Here is a 14,835-nt window from a genome sequence, read left to right on the forward strand (position 1 = left end):
GTACCGGTTATGAGAACCATGCATGCATGCAACTAAGAGGACATCAAGGTGCGCGCCAATATATGGATCTATAAATGGGATATGACAATTTTGTAACTTGTTTCAAAAAATTTGTAAAATTGCAACCAGGTTTACCGTTTTTAAGAGAGCTAAAACTACTTTGAGGCCGGAAATGCTTGGTACTTCAAACTATGTTCAAAGAGAAACTAAATGTGATTAAAATGAAGTTGTTAATAGGGCTTGCAATTTTGTTTGGAATGCTCACGGGAATGTATTCAAATGAATTGAATGAAAGCATTTTAAAAGAAATTAATTCAGACCAGTTATACATGAAGTCTATTATTGATATTGTCTTGGACCAATATTATTACATGTATTATCATCAGGGAAGAAGAGGAGGTAAAGGAAGATGGTCGAATGGAATAGGTGGTCTCCCATCACCGAGAATAGCTAAGAAACATATTATCACTTTTGTCCAGAGTGAGCTTGAAGAAGATTTGTTTGGAAGTATTAGTTTGAAATCGTATATAAGATTCTGTACAAACATGATAAATCATTTCCCCAGAATGCATCATGGAGTTGGAGGAGGTATCTTAATTGCAATCCATTCCTACCAGGAAGAAGAATATTCCATAATAAGAGGATTTTGTACAGAAGCAGGTATGATGTATTTTTTTAAAAAAGAAATGGAAAGTTTGATTCGAGAGTCTTCTAAGCCTAATTCTCTGATCCTTCCTTTAAATAAATCAATGTTTGATAAGTATGATGTTGGAGGTAATTGGGATGATTTTGTAGAAAGCTGTGAAGATCTAATAAAAAACTATAGAGAAAAAAACATTAAGAGAGATAGTTCTAGCAAATGGTCTAGTATTGATTTTTCAGTCATTTCTGATTTCTGTGAAGAAGTCTCTGATGATATTTATCCAAACTTCAGTCAAAGCCAAAAAGAGTGGAGCCACATTTATGCTTTACAAAACTATATTATCGAAAGAAAAGGAGAAATTAGAGCTCCAATTATTGGTATTCCTCCAAAAAAACCCGAATATTATGTTGCTGGAAGGCATCAATCATCAATGTATAGAAAGTGCCTAAGAGCATTGTGGGATATGTTTCAGTATGACGATGAAGTTGACTTAAAGATTGCAGGAGTAAATCAATATGAAACACTTCGTAGCTTTTGTAACGCTGCCAAGAACTATTATACCAGGAATGGTAGGATTTCCGCATCTCCAATGATTAACATTGGGGATCCTCCCAAAAAAAGAAAGTTACCTGTTGATGAAGATGGTCTAGTGAAGCAAATTCTAAAAGAACAGAAGAATAAGGAGCTTAAAGAAAAACTCATAACTATGGAAATGAGAAATAAATTTGCAAAACTTCAGGAGGAAAAGATCAAAAAGCGAAGAGAAATTAGAAGGAATAAAAGATCAGAAATTAATCCAAGCATTACTGACTTCCCCTTGGAGGGAGTTTTATCACCTATAGAGCTTCCTTCACCCGAAAAACACCAAGTTCCAAAAAATGTTTTTAATGAACTTCCTACCACAAGTTTCCAAGAGGACAGTTTATTAGAACCACAACCAATTCTTTCTACAATTGAGAAAAACCCTGAAAGTGAAGAAGGGTTGGATAACTTCGGATTAGAAACTTTTAATGAAGAGTTAAACAAACTGATATAAATAAATTTGTAGTATAAATAGTATATATTAAGTAAATTAGTATAATTAAGACTCCTTCTTTTATATTATAATTAATTAGTTTTAGGTTGCATGTTAGAATTTTGGCGCGAAGATCTTTATTTACATTTACAGTCTTTCAAAGAAATGTTTTTAGAATTATTACACCAGAAATTTTTCTACTAAGAATATTAGAAATAGATAGGTTAATTCAGTAAGATCTTATGAGTAAGTTTACTTTAATTCTCATAAATAGAATAAATTGATTAATTTGAATTTATAGATCCACAGTTCAGATTTAATCTCAGACCTGTGATTCAGAATAAAAGCAATTCAGGAACCCCAAAAGTTTTTGTTAGAAGTACAAGTACAGGAAACAATGTTCAAAATATATCTAGAACGCCAATAGTTCCCTACAGACAAATATATGGAGCTAACCTTAACGATCTCCAGGGAATTTATACAATGATTTCTCCACTACAAAGTTTTAGAACACCTCAATTTGAAAATCAACATCACAATAACTTTGCTTTTGAAAACAAAAATTACATTCAAATTAATACTGAAAGAAAATTCAATTCAACAAATAACTCTGCTGAAGAGTCTAATGTATTAACATATAGATCAGAGTCTTATATCCACAATAATTTTATAGAATACAAACAAAATGAACTAACACAGAGAACAGACCATTCAAATGTTAAGAATCTTTCTGAAAACCAACTTTCCACAAACGAAATTTTTGAAACAGAAAATGATAGTTTTATCTCCCAGAATATGAGTCCAAGCAAGAACTTAATGCATAGTGCTACTAATATCCTAACTAATAAATCACAAAATGTGACAAAAGAAATAAAAGTTTATCCAAATGACCCTTCTCCTACTCAAATTGTCAATTCTTTAAACATAAACAAAGAGTCTCATTTAGAGGATCAAAAGGATAACATTTCTTTGGAAAGAATTTACGAAACTAATCCTTTAGAAAATCTTTCCCAATTTATTAACAAAGTAAAAGAAAAAATAGATGTAGAAGAAATAGAATATGATATTCTCAATCTTAATCAACATGAATTTGACAAAGAATCACTTATTTCTTCAAGTGATACGCAGGGATGTATGGAAATTTGCATAACTCCCCCTTTATCATCAGAACTAATAACATCCAACAATTTCTATCTCCCAGATGATAATAAAGAAGAAAGTCAAAATGGTTCAATCTTAAAAAATAAAGATATCTGCGAAAACTTTACTAGTTCAGAAACTCAAAAAAATGATAAACTGGAGAATCAAAACAAAACAAAAAAATATGAAGAAAGAAGATTTCGATTTTCATCATTTTGTCCAAAACTGATTAATTGTTTATTTCCATGGATACCTTTTGAAGAATATTTTGAAAGCCACGAACAACCAATTTTCTATATTTCATCAAACGAAGAATCCCAAAAACTAATAAGCAGTTAAAAGATTACTACCTAATCTTGATTTTTTTTTTTTTTCTTTTCCTAATATTTTTATTTTTCTAAATCTATTACATGTAATTCTATCTTTCTTTTGGCGGGAAATTTTTCAATTTTTTTTGACATGTTAACTAATCCAAAAAATTTATGTAACAATTTTAATAGAAATATATGAGAAAGGATGAAATTAATAAATAGATGGAGGATTTGGCTCTTAATTCCTTTCTTTATTCAGTCTCTAGCACTTGATACTATTTATTGTAGGTCCAGCTTCAGGGATAGTGAATCAGACTATTCCCCTAATTTTTCTGAGAAACAAGGAATTGATTCAAGAAAATTCTCATTTTTATTATATACAATAATTTCCCAAGTACTCACAGAGTCTAGCAGTTCCAGTTCTGAAATTATTTTTGAATACTCAAAGAATCTAAAGAATTTAAGTGATTCAATCATTCAAGATTTTGATAACTGTGATAAAATTCTAACTGATGAAATACCACATTTGTTTTTACCATTTATAACTAGTCCTAACATTGAACATGGGCACAATATTGCTTATGAGGTCTGTTGCAGGCTTAGAAGTAGCATTTCTGCAAATTCTGAACTTAACACTTTGCTTGGTAACTCAACCAAATATCTAGATAATGAAGATTTTGTGAAAACTTCAATGGAAGCTATCAACAAATTTGATATTTCATCAGACATCCCAGCTTATACCACGGGGCTGGTTTACGGTACAACACTTGATCATCATAAAGGAATCACTAGCAACAAAGATAAACTTAGAAATTTACCTTACCAAGATGATATAGGTTCAGAAAATGAAACGGATTCAAGTTCTAGTGGTATGATCTTTAGTTTTGATGTTAAAGCAGCTCCATTTATGAATTCTAATACTCAACAATATATATATGTATATTACCATCATTCAGATAATTCTAAGTGTCTAGGTCTGACTAAAAAGCAATTGGAAATGGTTGAGACTATTCAAAAAGTATCTGTTAATGCCAAAGATGTACAAAAAATTCCATTAGATATAGCATGTACATCAATGTGGTTTATATCTCAAAGATGGGATTTTTGTCCTTTAGTCTTCAAACAGTTAATGGAAATAAAAGGATCTTCATCTATAAAATTTTGCGATATGGTTAAAAGAGCAGCTACTGAAAGAACTAAATTCATCACTAAAACACTGAAAATTTCCGATTCTTTTTTGACAACGAGAGCAATTAAAATCCTTAATTACGTAGAAACTGTACTAAAACTAAATTCAAAGTATTTTCCAGACTCTGAAATAACATCTAAAGATATTGCTGACATTATATACAAAGGAGATAGTGATATTTTTGTTGAAGAAAATGAAGATATCCTCCTTAAAGAGTTGAGAAGAAATAGAGCTGAAAGAAAATTTAATACTAATAAGGAACTGCCCAAAAACAATAGATTAGGACTTAGTTATCCAAATTATAGAAGAGATAGGCACAATTTCACAAGTATATTTGATCATATAATGTATTCCGAAAACAACTCTCATGATTATGAGGGCGAAAATCTTCTATTACTTCCTTTGGAATTTAAAAGATCTCCACATTGGACATCTGACAAACATCTTGGTAGCAATTCAAAAGAGGTTGTTTCCTCCACAACAGTTCTCCAAAAATATTACATTCCTCCTCCTTCAAGTCTCATACCAAATGATGTTTCGAATTGGATTACTGGCCCATGTTGTTGGCTTGAAGACAAATATAAGCATTTGCCTTCTTTGATTATTTCAATCTCTAAAAGAAAAGGATATAAATTACATGTTCTCAATGCTTGTGAGGCAATTTTTACCTTAATTAACGACTCTGGAGAATCATGTGCTAGTATCCTTGTTTCTGCAGTTTTTTTGATATTTTCTTTAGAAAATTTTTCTGAAGCTTCAGACATTTGTTCAGAAGCTGCAATAAGAGCAAGTTTACCTTTTTATCCAGAAAAACATTTAAAATCAACTCTTTTTCCAACTAATAAATATGAATTGGTCACTTTGTATGAAGCAATAGTTGTTGCTTTATGTCTTGAACTTGGAATAGTACTAGATAATGAAGATATTCACCAAATCATATTCAGTGATTATCCAACTAATAATTCACTTGTTCCAAGATCTGCTTTGAATTATCTTTTATATAGAGCACTCAAATTACCAAATGATTTCGGAAAAGTTAGAGGCTTTTGGAACTGGTCTACACAAATGTATACCAGAATCAGTAATAAACAGGCAAAAGTAATATTAACAAACAGAGCTACCCAATTAACTTTGGAAATCGCTCAAGTAACAAATGAAATTGAAATAATGAATGATATCTTAGAAAAAGCAAAAAAAGACCCGAATGTCCTACAACAAGGAGTTGAAAATTTGAATGTTTTGAAGCATAATAAGGAAATGCCTAAGATCAACTATTTACATCATTACAATTATGATTTTAAATTAGCAAATTTCAATTCTATTGAAGTAAATTTGGTCAAGCTTGAAAGATTGAGATATGATTTAACAATTGAAAAAGAAAAAATTTCAAAATATATTAATTCACTTTCAGCCTTTATTGGACATAAGAATTACGATATCCCTAGTAGTTTTGTGAAAAAGAAATTTTCCCCATTATATAAACCATCTGTTTTTAAAATTAATATGTATGATTCATCAAAACTCCAGATGGGAATTATTACCACAAGATCAACAAGAAATTTATATCATTTAATCGATAGTGAACCAATTAACAAAGAATTAGATGAATATCCTCCGAAGATTAATTATTCAATAAAGAATCTTTTCCAAGAAATTAAAGAATGTTCATATTTAACTGATAAAGGTTTAGATTTGGCCATTTACTCTAAAGAATTATTCAATTCATACTTGAATATTGAAGTTTCAATTCCATTCTGTTGTGATATAATTATGAGAATGCATCCAAATATCAATATTAAAGACTCATTTATTCATTCAGCTTATTCTGTCTTAAACTACAAATATACTGACATTCAGTATTCAGATATCGAGGAGATCTGGCTGAAAATTGTTCCAATATTTTCGGTTCCTTCTGGAAATCTATTTAAAACTAGATTTTATCATTTTATAGACTATCAAAAGGCTGATAATTTTGGATCTAATAGTGAAAGTCCAATTCAATTATTGAGTAAAAATTCACCTCTAAACAAACCAATAATTCTAGATGATGTAATTCCTAATGAAAAACGGGAAAATGTGAAAAAAAATTATTATGTTATTCCAGAAGCTAGACCAATTAGCAATCAGGTTAAGAAACCAAAAAACTTGAGTTATACTGGAGAAAATTCCAAGGAAATATTAGACTTAAGTTATGTTGATAGTTATTGGGATAAAAATAACACTCAGCATATCAAAACAGAACATGATGAGTTGTTAAATAATGAGTATAAATCATTGAAAGAAAAGATTTTAGATATAGATAATGAGCTGATTAAGATTCGGGAAAGGTTGAGTGATCCAAATTTTGTAGATAAAAATAATTTCTTCCATATGATGGAAAGGACATTAAAAGAAGACAAAGAGAAAATTAAGGAAAGAATTATTCATATAGCAGGAATAATAGCTGGAACAGAGGTTAAATATGCTAGTGAAACAGGAATTATGATTCCTAATAATGTAAGAAAGTTGGCAGATCTTCATAAAATTAACTCGATTACCCATTCAGATATTTTAAAGCTAAAGGGTGATGACTCAGGAATGGACCATAGTCAAAGAATTAGGGAGCTAGAGGCTAAAATAAATAGTAATAATATTGATATGTACAAAATAATTGAGATCGAGGGAAATGATTTAGATGATCCAAGATGGTATTCTGATATGAATAAATGTTTAAGTAGTTTCATTCCTCGAATGAGAGAAGTAAAATCATTGGATCCAACTTCAGGAATTAAACAGTTTTATCTTGTCTCTAAAGATTATGAATATATGGATTCTTCTCCAGGATGTACTCGTGATCAACTGAAAATCTACAAATTTGTAATTAAAGATTTGAGAAAATTATTCGCATACCTTAATATCCCAATGATTAGGATTAGGGGAAAAAGATTGGAAAGTATTGAAAGAGAAGGGCTTATTGACCCAAGAAAGATGGAATACTGGGAAGATTTACATGGGATTTTATATCAAGACAATAAAACTGCTTGCTCTTATATCAAAAAGTTTTTTAAAAAAATCATTCCATATAAAACTCTTGATTTGAAAGAATTCACAAGTTCACCAGTTTTTATTATTTGGTGTGCCAACCATATAAAATCCAGATTAGGAAACGAAGATGTTTGGAGAAACATTTTTGGTTTGATTTGGATAATTTTCTATACAAAACCATTCAAACCAAGGGACTTTGTCTGGAGAAATATATTGCTTGTTTAATATCATCAGATAGATAAAAAAAATTAAAAAAAGTTATGAGACATTAAATAAAAAAGTATTTAATGAAATATTATAGTACACCTAATTAAATTTTATATTTAATTTTATGATTACCAAATTATAGTTGGTTCAGGTTCTCCCTTTCTTGCTTTCGGAATGTATAAACACTTTTCTACTGTATAACCTTTATCAATGTATCCTATAAAAGAGAATAAACCAAAGGTTGCAATACGGAATATCCAGGTTCCTTTAACTGTATTCCAAAATTTAAGAGCCTTAGTTTTCTTTGTTTCTTTAGAAGGTAATGAGTAAATGTCTTTAATAGGTTCGTATCTCTGATAAATATTAAGTTATTATGAAAATCAGTTTTTCAATAATTATTAAACTTACAGAAACTACATTAATAATAATTTGATTAAATCCAATCAATCTATTAAGATCCAAAATAGAAAAATAATATGTGAAAGTTGCATCAGCTTGATACAAAGATTTCCAAGAAAAACTGGTTGTTAATGTTTTAACAGCATTTTCGCCAATAACATCCGAAGATTCTTGTAATTTCGAAATGATCTTTCCTACTACTGTTGGTTGTTGAAGAGTGTAATGTAATTGTTTGTATTTATTATAACATTCAATATATTGGCTATGAAGTGCAATGGTACAAGATTTCTTGAATTCTGAAGGAATTAAAGTAACAATATATTTCCATCTATCTAAAGGTATTTTTTCTATTGCATAAGGGTTTCTTAGAACACTTCCGAGTTCCTAAAAAAAGATAATGAAGATTAGTTTCTATTATTGAAGTTTATAAGCATTTTTTAAAACTTACAGGATCCATTTGCAGAACAGTATTCTTATTTTCAATACTTTTTGAATTTGAGATAAAAGAGTAACATTTTGTTAGAAGATCAACTTCTGAGAGAATATTGGCAATTTCAAGAAGATAATTTGTACTTGTTGTAATAATTGATTGTCTTTCGTCAGTTGAAAGTTTTATACTTGAGCTTTGAAGACCGATAGAATTCAAATAGTTTATTTTATCGTGTTTTTCAAGTTCCTCATCATTTTTAAAATCTTTGAATAACCCCTTAAATTTCCTGATCTGATAAGATTCGTTTACATCTTCGATGTTTTCTTTTTTGGAGTTTATCAAACCAAATTTAATACAAAGTGATTTCGTATTAAAAAAATCGGAAGTAATTTGATGTCCCATAGAATATATTGATTCCTTCCAACCACCAAATATCAATTCTTGGGTTAACGTATTACTAGTCTCAATCATTTCAATCTTTTTTTCCTCACCTTTTTCGAGATATTCTTTGAAACCTCCAAGTGTTGGGGTTTTTGGAGTATGTATTACTTCTACAGGAGTTGCAACTTTTTTGTAGGAAGGAGGAATTAAGAAAGGGTATACAACAGCTAATAATTCAATATTTTGGATTGTTTGACATATTGTGTTATACCAGAAATTTGAAGAATTTTGTTTGAATAAGTTTTTTGACTTTGAATTATTTGAATCAGATTCCTTGAGATATCTTGAGACAGCTAGAGAAGTAATTTTTGAAGATGATATGGTGGAAGTCAATATATAATTAATTAAATCAAGAAAAATAATAAAATTATCAGAATTTTCTTCGAAAAGTGAAGAATATATTTTGAGTATTTCTGAGGGGTTGATTGAAAGGTCACTAAAAGGCTGTAATAAAACTTGGATACCATTTCCATAAAAAATTTCAGGTAAATTTGAGAGTGATTGTGTAGATTCTTCCAATATCTTATGTATATGAAGTAATATATCAGCTTTTGTTTCTTTTGGAATTGATAAAAAAGCTCCAAAAACATCGTTAAAATGGTCTAAAACTTCTTGTGATAAGAATCTTGAATCATCCAGTTGACTCAGGTCACGAACTTTTTCGGATTTGAGTTCTTCTTCTTCTATTGATGGAAGATCTTTGTTCTTAATTTGTTCAAGTTTACTTATTACTATCGAGATATCAATATCAGAAATAATTTCTCCGTTTTTATTTCGTGATAAGATACTAGAATTTGGATAGTTTTCAGCAATATCTTTATTTAAGTTCCTAATTTCATATACCTTTTTTTCATTTATTGATTTCATATATAAGTTTTTTATCTCTTTGTTTCTAAGTGGGAAAATATCATTTGTAGGGGAAATAGACTCCACATTTTTCAAATCAATTACACGAGCAGAGGATTCTGAATTGCTAATTTCGTAATTATCAGTTAATAGAGAAGATCCATATAGAGTTTGACTCAAATCCAGTGATTGAGAACTACCATATAGGTCACTTGAAAGAACCCCAGACACTTCCTCTATTTCAATTTTTGTCGGCTTCTTTCGTTTAGAATAGACTCGAGGTATTTTCACTGAATTTATAAAAAAAACTAAAAGGACATATAAAGACCAGAACTTCATTATAGTCTAACGTCAAAGTACCAAAATTGATCTGACAAAGCGATCATTAAATACCTACCCTACTTGGCGCTAAAAAAGAGCTAATGAGGAAAGTTATACATTAGTCACTAGAAAATGAGAAACTAATTCTAAATCAGAATTAATGAAAAAATTATACTTGTTACAATATAATAATGATATGGTGTTTACATAACTGTTATTCACGTCTTACCAATCTCGGTAAACGTGTTGGTCTTTGAGAGTATGTACCCAACACTTGACTAGGCTCTGGAAAACTCATTGGGTTCTTTGGTCTTTTATCTTCTGGAGTTGCTCTCCAAATCCTGGAAACTGGTACGTTTTTAGAGGTTCCTCTAAAACGATCGGTATACCTATCAACAGGTGTAGTAGTGGTGGTGGTAGTAGTGGTAGTAGTAGTGGTGGTAGATGGAATGATTATTGGAGCGACGTAAGTCACTCTGGTAGTAGTAGTAGTAGTAGTAGTAGTAGTAGTAGTGGTGGTGGTGGTGGTAGTAGTAGTAGTAGTAGTAGTAGTAGTAGTAGTGTCAGCAGATTCAGCTGTTCTATGTGCATCAGAGACTATATAAACTGGATCTTCATCAACAACTCTGATCAAGTCAGGGTTATATGAGCCACCTTGATCTAAGGGACCCTGAGTATTGTTTCTACTTCCATATATATTTTCATTATTGGGATAAGACCTCTCATCAGATGGTCTCTGAGCTAAAGCTTGGGGACCACTTGTTGGCATTGTTACAACTATTACTTCATCCTTTGGAGCCGAATTAACTTGGTAAGAATAGCCGTTTACATTTCTCTTTTTAGTATCTTCTTTCATCAATAATAAACGATTATCAACTTCTCTGTTATTTTTGTAAAGATTTTCTGTGTTACTACAGTTGCATCCAGAATCAATTTCTTTAGTTATTGATTTGCAATTGCAATTATGAGTAACTGGGGTGAGTTCCTCATCATCATCGTCATATATTATAAGACCAGAAGGATCCTTTTTGGGCTGTTTAGATTTATTTGAAGAAGAGCAAGAACAGGAAGATTTAGAATCCTTGTCTTGAGACTTAGGCTTTTGCTGATTTGACTTATTCTTGGAAGAGCAGGCACAAGAGGATTTTGAATTCTTGTCTTGAGATTCGGGTTTTGGTTGTCTTGATTTCTTGGAAGAACAGGCACAAGAGGATTTTGAGTCCTTGTCTTGAGGCTCAGGTTTTGGCTGATTTAAATCCTCATATTGATATTCAGGCCTTGGTTGTTTCGAGTCCTCATATTGAAACTCGGGCTCTGGCTGCTTTGATTTCTTTGAGGAAGAGCAGGCACAAGAAGATTTAGAATCCTTGTCTTGAGATTCGAATTTTGGCTGATTTGACTTTTTTGAAGAACAGGCGCAAGAGGATTTGGATTCATTCTCTTGAGGATCAGCCATTAGACGTCTCATCTTTTTGTCTTGGGAGTCAGGTTTTGGCTGTTTTGAGTTCCTGGAAGAAGAACAGGCACAGGAGGATTTAGAATCTTTGTCTTGAGACTCAGGTTCTGCCTGTTTTAAATCCTCATATTGATATTCAGGCCTTGGTTGTCTCGAGTCCTCATATTGAAGCTCAGGCTCTGGCTGTTTTGATTTCTTTGAGGAAGAGCAGGCACAAGAAGATTTAGAATCCTTGTCTTGAGATTCGGGTTTTGGCTGATTTGATTTATTCTTGGAAGAGCAGGCACAAGAAGATTTAGAATCCTTGTCTTGAGACTCTGGTTTTGGCCGCTTTGTTTTATTTTTCGAAGAACATGCACAAGAAGATTTGGATTCATTATCTGGAGACTCAGCATTTAGACGACCTGTCTTTTCATTTTGTGAGTCAGATTTTGGTTGCTTCGAGTTCTTAGAAGAACAGGAACAGGAGGATTTGGAGTCATTGTCTTGAGACTCAGGTTTTGAACTCTTTGACTTCTTTGAAGAACAAGCACAAGAAGATTTAGAATCCTTATCTTGAGACTCAGGTTTTGGTTGTTTCGATTTCTTCGAAGAACAGGCACAAGAAGATTTTGATTCTTTGTCTTGAGACTCTGGCTTTGGACGTTTTGAATTCCCTGAAGAGGAACAGGAAATACAGGAAAATCCAGACTCAGTTTCGGAATCATCTACATAAGGATGATTGAGTAAGACATCACTTGAAAAAATATCAAGGTTTTCTACATCTTTTGGATGAATATGGTTATTACCTGATACATCTGTTAGTGTGTCAAGATCGATAACAAGAGTTTCTACTTCTGGATCTTGTTTTTTGTAATTCATTAAAACCTCTGCAGTTTGTATTTCAGATAAGAGAGAATCTTCACTTTTGGAATAAATTGGATTTACAGTTTCATTGCTGAATAAAGCATATTCAGTTCCGTTTATTGAAGTAATAAAGCGTTGTGCTATCTCAGTATTATTTTGTAAGCAGGAGATGGGAGAAAGTTTTGAGTTTTTAATAAACTTTGAATGAGTTTGATTATTTGCGGAGTTCATACATTTTCTCACATCTCCAAGACTTTCAAATCTACCAAGATATGCTTGAGGACCAGTTAAAACATGATTTCTTCCGACAAGGTTGGTACTAAGATCATTTGCAAATACGTAATGTAAATCCAATACCACCAAAGATACCAGAAAAGCAATCAGACTCTTCATTAGTTAATATCCGATATGGGGAAATCAGTGGGAATAAATGAAAAATATAATTGAAAACAAAGTTTTATTGATCAAAACTTATTACTGCATATTCAACTCGAAGGAGCCTACACCTGGCGCTACCTAGTTACCCTCCGTTACTTTCCTATTCTAATGGATAACAAAGCTACGTGTCTAAGCCGCATAAAAAAAAAGCGGGAAATCTCAGCCGCAAAAGAAACTTAGATCAGACTAACTAAAGGAATAATTTTAGTACAACAAGTGCTACATTTAATCATCTCTAACAACTGTGACGAGATTTGACTTGGACACATCTTCCAAGATCTCTTCCAATGATGATGTTGCTCCTACACTACCAGTTTGACTCAAATCCTTTGACTCTACAATGAATTGACCCCGGCTATCGGTACTTCTAGGAGGAACAGTTGGAGTACTCGAAGGTTTTTGAACTTTTTGTAGAGGGGCATCAACTCTAGAGGCAAATGGACCAATTACGTATCTGACATCGTCGAATTTCTTTAGATACTTAGTCTGCCTTGGAATTCGAGGAGCGATGGTAGTAGTGGTGGTGGTGGTAGTAGTAGTGGTGGTGGTGGTGGTGGTGGTGGTAGTAGTAGAAGTAGACGAGGGAGTAGGGTCAACTGGAGTAACTGAGGGAGAAAGAGATATAATTTCAACATCTGCATTATTCTCATCTATTATCTGGATAGGAGATTCATCCTTCAAATTCTCATTTTCAAAAGTTATATCTTCATTGACCAAAGGATCCTCTGGTTCGGTAGTTTCAACGTCTGAAACTTCCCCTAAGTTATGCTTAAGTGGTATAACTAAGAAATCATCTGTTGTCTGAGTGGAAGCTAACACTACATTAGTTGGTTCCTCGGTCTGAGTTGCCTTTGCCTTGGATTTTCTCCCGCTGCTGCTGCTGCTGCTGCTGCTGCTACACGAAGATGAACTGTCCTCTTTGTTATTCTTTTGAGATGCTTTAGCTGCACTTTTTTCTGCTGTCTTCTTTTGTTTCTCAAGATTCTTTTGCTCCTTCTCCCTAAGTTTCTGAGCTTTCAGTTCCTCTTGTTCCCGTTTCTTCAAAAGTTTTTGGTTCTCCCTCTCTTTTCTTTCCAACAACTTTTTCTTTTCTTTCTCCTCTTTAGACAAATTTTGCTTCTGTTTCTGTTGTTGCCTCAACAACATTTTCTCCTCCTTCTTTTGCTGTTTTTGTTTAAGCTTCTCTTGTTTCAAACGCTGAGCTTCCACTTTCTTTTCCTCCTTTTCCTTTTGTTTCTGTAATTTCTTATTTTGTTTCTCTTGTTCTTCCAATAACTTCTTCTCCTTTAATTTCTCCTTCTCTAACTTCTTAAGCTCTTTTTTTGAAAGTATTGCGACAGTTGAAGTTTGAGTAACAACTGGATCTGTTTGAACTCCTACATCAACCTTGGGAATAGTCTCAGTCTGAGTACCGGCTTCAACTGTCGAGCATTTAGTTGACTCATTAAATAAGCAAGAGAAGTTATCAATCAAATCTTCTTCAGAAGTACTCTTGTTTACATGTAACTCACTAGTACAGGTGACAGCATTAGAGCGAGCTGAACTTTCTAATTCTGCAAAGTGAATTTTCGCAACCCTAAAGTTTGGTGAATCGTCTGGATTCTGAGAATACTTCTTAAGCAATAAGTGCAATGAACAAAGATTCTGGTCTTCAATATTAATCTGCGGGAATTTGCACTCACTTGAAGTATGCTCACGGAGCACAACGGTTTTCAGTTTTTCTGAAGATAAAGCAGAGTAAGAGTACTTCATGACTGAAATTTTGTATGGTGCATCTTTGGTTCTGCGATCAATAATCCTATGGAGGAACTCAAATTTCGAACCCGTAGTGATGGTGTAAATTGGACTACCTTCAGCTACATATAAAACACCATCCCTATTAGGAGTGGCTACGCCCTTAATAAAACCAGTTCCCAATGACATGAGTGTAAACACAACTCCATCCTTACACAATCCACTGAGGAAAATGTCAGATCTCTCGAATGTGCTATTCAATGGAAGCCCATATGTAACAAGAGCATTGCATGGCGAAGAAATTTTGAGGGAGACTTGATCTCCATTAACAAATAATGCCTTTAAAACGGCAAATAAAACGAGTAATAATAAACCTCTCATAGAAACTTAGTCTT

General features: G+C 32.3%; 6 protein-coding genes across 6 annotated transcripts; 3 read left to right on the forward strand and 3 right to left on the reverse strand.

Moving 5' to 3' along the window:
- Window positions 1-221: 221 nt before the first annotated feature.
- cubi_02662 (uncharacterized protein) lies at window positions 222-1,679 on the forward strand (the record flags this gene model as incomplete). Its single annotated transcript, XM_029019673.1, has 1 exon — window positions 222-1,679. One exon carries the CDS (start codon window positions 222-224, stop codon window positions 1,677-1,679), a length of 1,458 nt encoding a protein of 485 aa, XP_028874793.1.
- A 221-nt stretch (window positions 1,680-1,900) lies between these two features.
- cubi_02663 (uncharacterized protein) lies at window positions 1,901-3,137 on the forward strand (the record flags this gene model as incomplete). The annotated part of the gene is made up of 2 exons (XM_029019674.1): window positions 1,901-1,904; window positions 1,960-3,137. 2 exons carry the CDS (start codon window positions 1,901-1,903, stop codon window positions 3,135-3,137), a joined length of 1,182 nt encoding a protein of 393 aa, XP_028874794.1.
- A 177-nt stretch (window positions 3,138-3,314) lies between these two features.
- cubi_02664 (uncharacterized protein) lies at window positions 3,315-7,547 on the forward strand (the record flags this gene model as incomplete). The annotated part of the gene is made up of 1 exon (XM_029019675.1): window positions 3,315-7,547. One exon carries the CDS (start codon window positions 3,315-3,317, stop codon window positions 7,545-7,547), a length of 4,233 nt encoding a protein of 1,410 aa, XP_028874795.1.
- Window positions 7,548-7,657: 110 nt separating this feature from the next.
- cubi_02665 (uncharacterized protein) lies at window positions 7,658-9,984 on the reverse strand (the record flags this gene model as incomplete). Its single annotated transcript, XM_029019676.1, has 3 exons — window positions 7,658-7,882; window positions 7,938-8,312; window positions 8,377-9,984. 3 exons carry the CDS (start codon window positions 9,982-9,984, stop codon window positions 7,658-7,660), a joined length of 2,208 nt encoding a protein of 735 aa, XP_028874796.1.
- Window positions 9,985-10,180: 196 nt separating this feature from the next.
- On the reverse strand, window positions 10,181-12,661 carry cubi_02666 (uncharacterized protein; the record flags this gene model as incomplete). The annotated part of the gene is made up of 1 exon (XM_029019677.1): window positions 10,181-12,661. The coding sequence occupies one exon, from the start codon at window positions 12,659-12,661 to the stop codon at window positions 10,181-10,183; it is 2,481 nt and encodes an 826-aa protein (XP_028874797.1).
- A 270-nt stretch (window positions 12,662-12,931) lies between these two features.
- cubi_02667 (uncharacterized protein) lies at window positions 12,932-14,821 on the reverse strand (the record flags this gene model as incomplete). The annotated part of the gene is made up of 1 exon (XM_029019678.1): window positions 12,932-14,821. One exon carries the CDS (start codon window positions 14,819-14,821, stop codon window positions 12,932-12,934), a length of 1,890 nt encoding a protein of 629 aa, XP_028874798.1.
- Window positions 14,822-14,835: the final 14 nt, after the last annotated feature.

This window comes from Cryptosporidium ubiquitum (genome assembly GCF_001865345.1).
Source record: "Cryptosporidium ubiquitum isolate 39726 chromosome Unknown contig_13, whole genome shotgun sequence".
NCBI lineage: Eukaryota > Apicomplexa > Conoidasida > Eucoccidiorida > Cryptosporidiidae > Cryptosporidium > Cryptosporidium ubiquitum.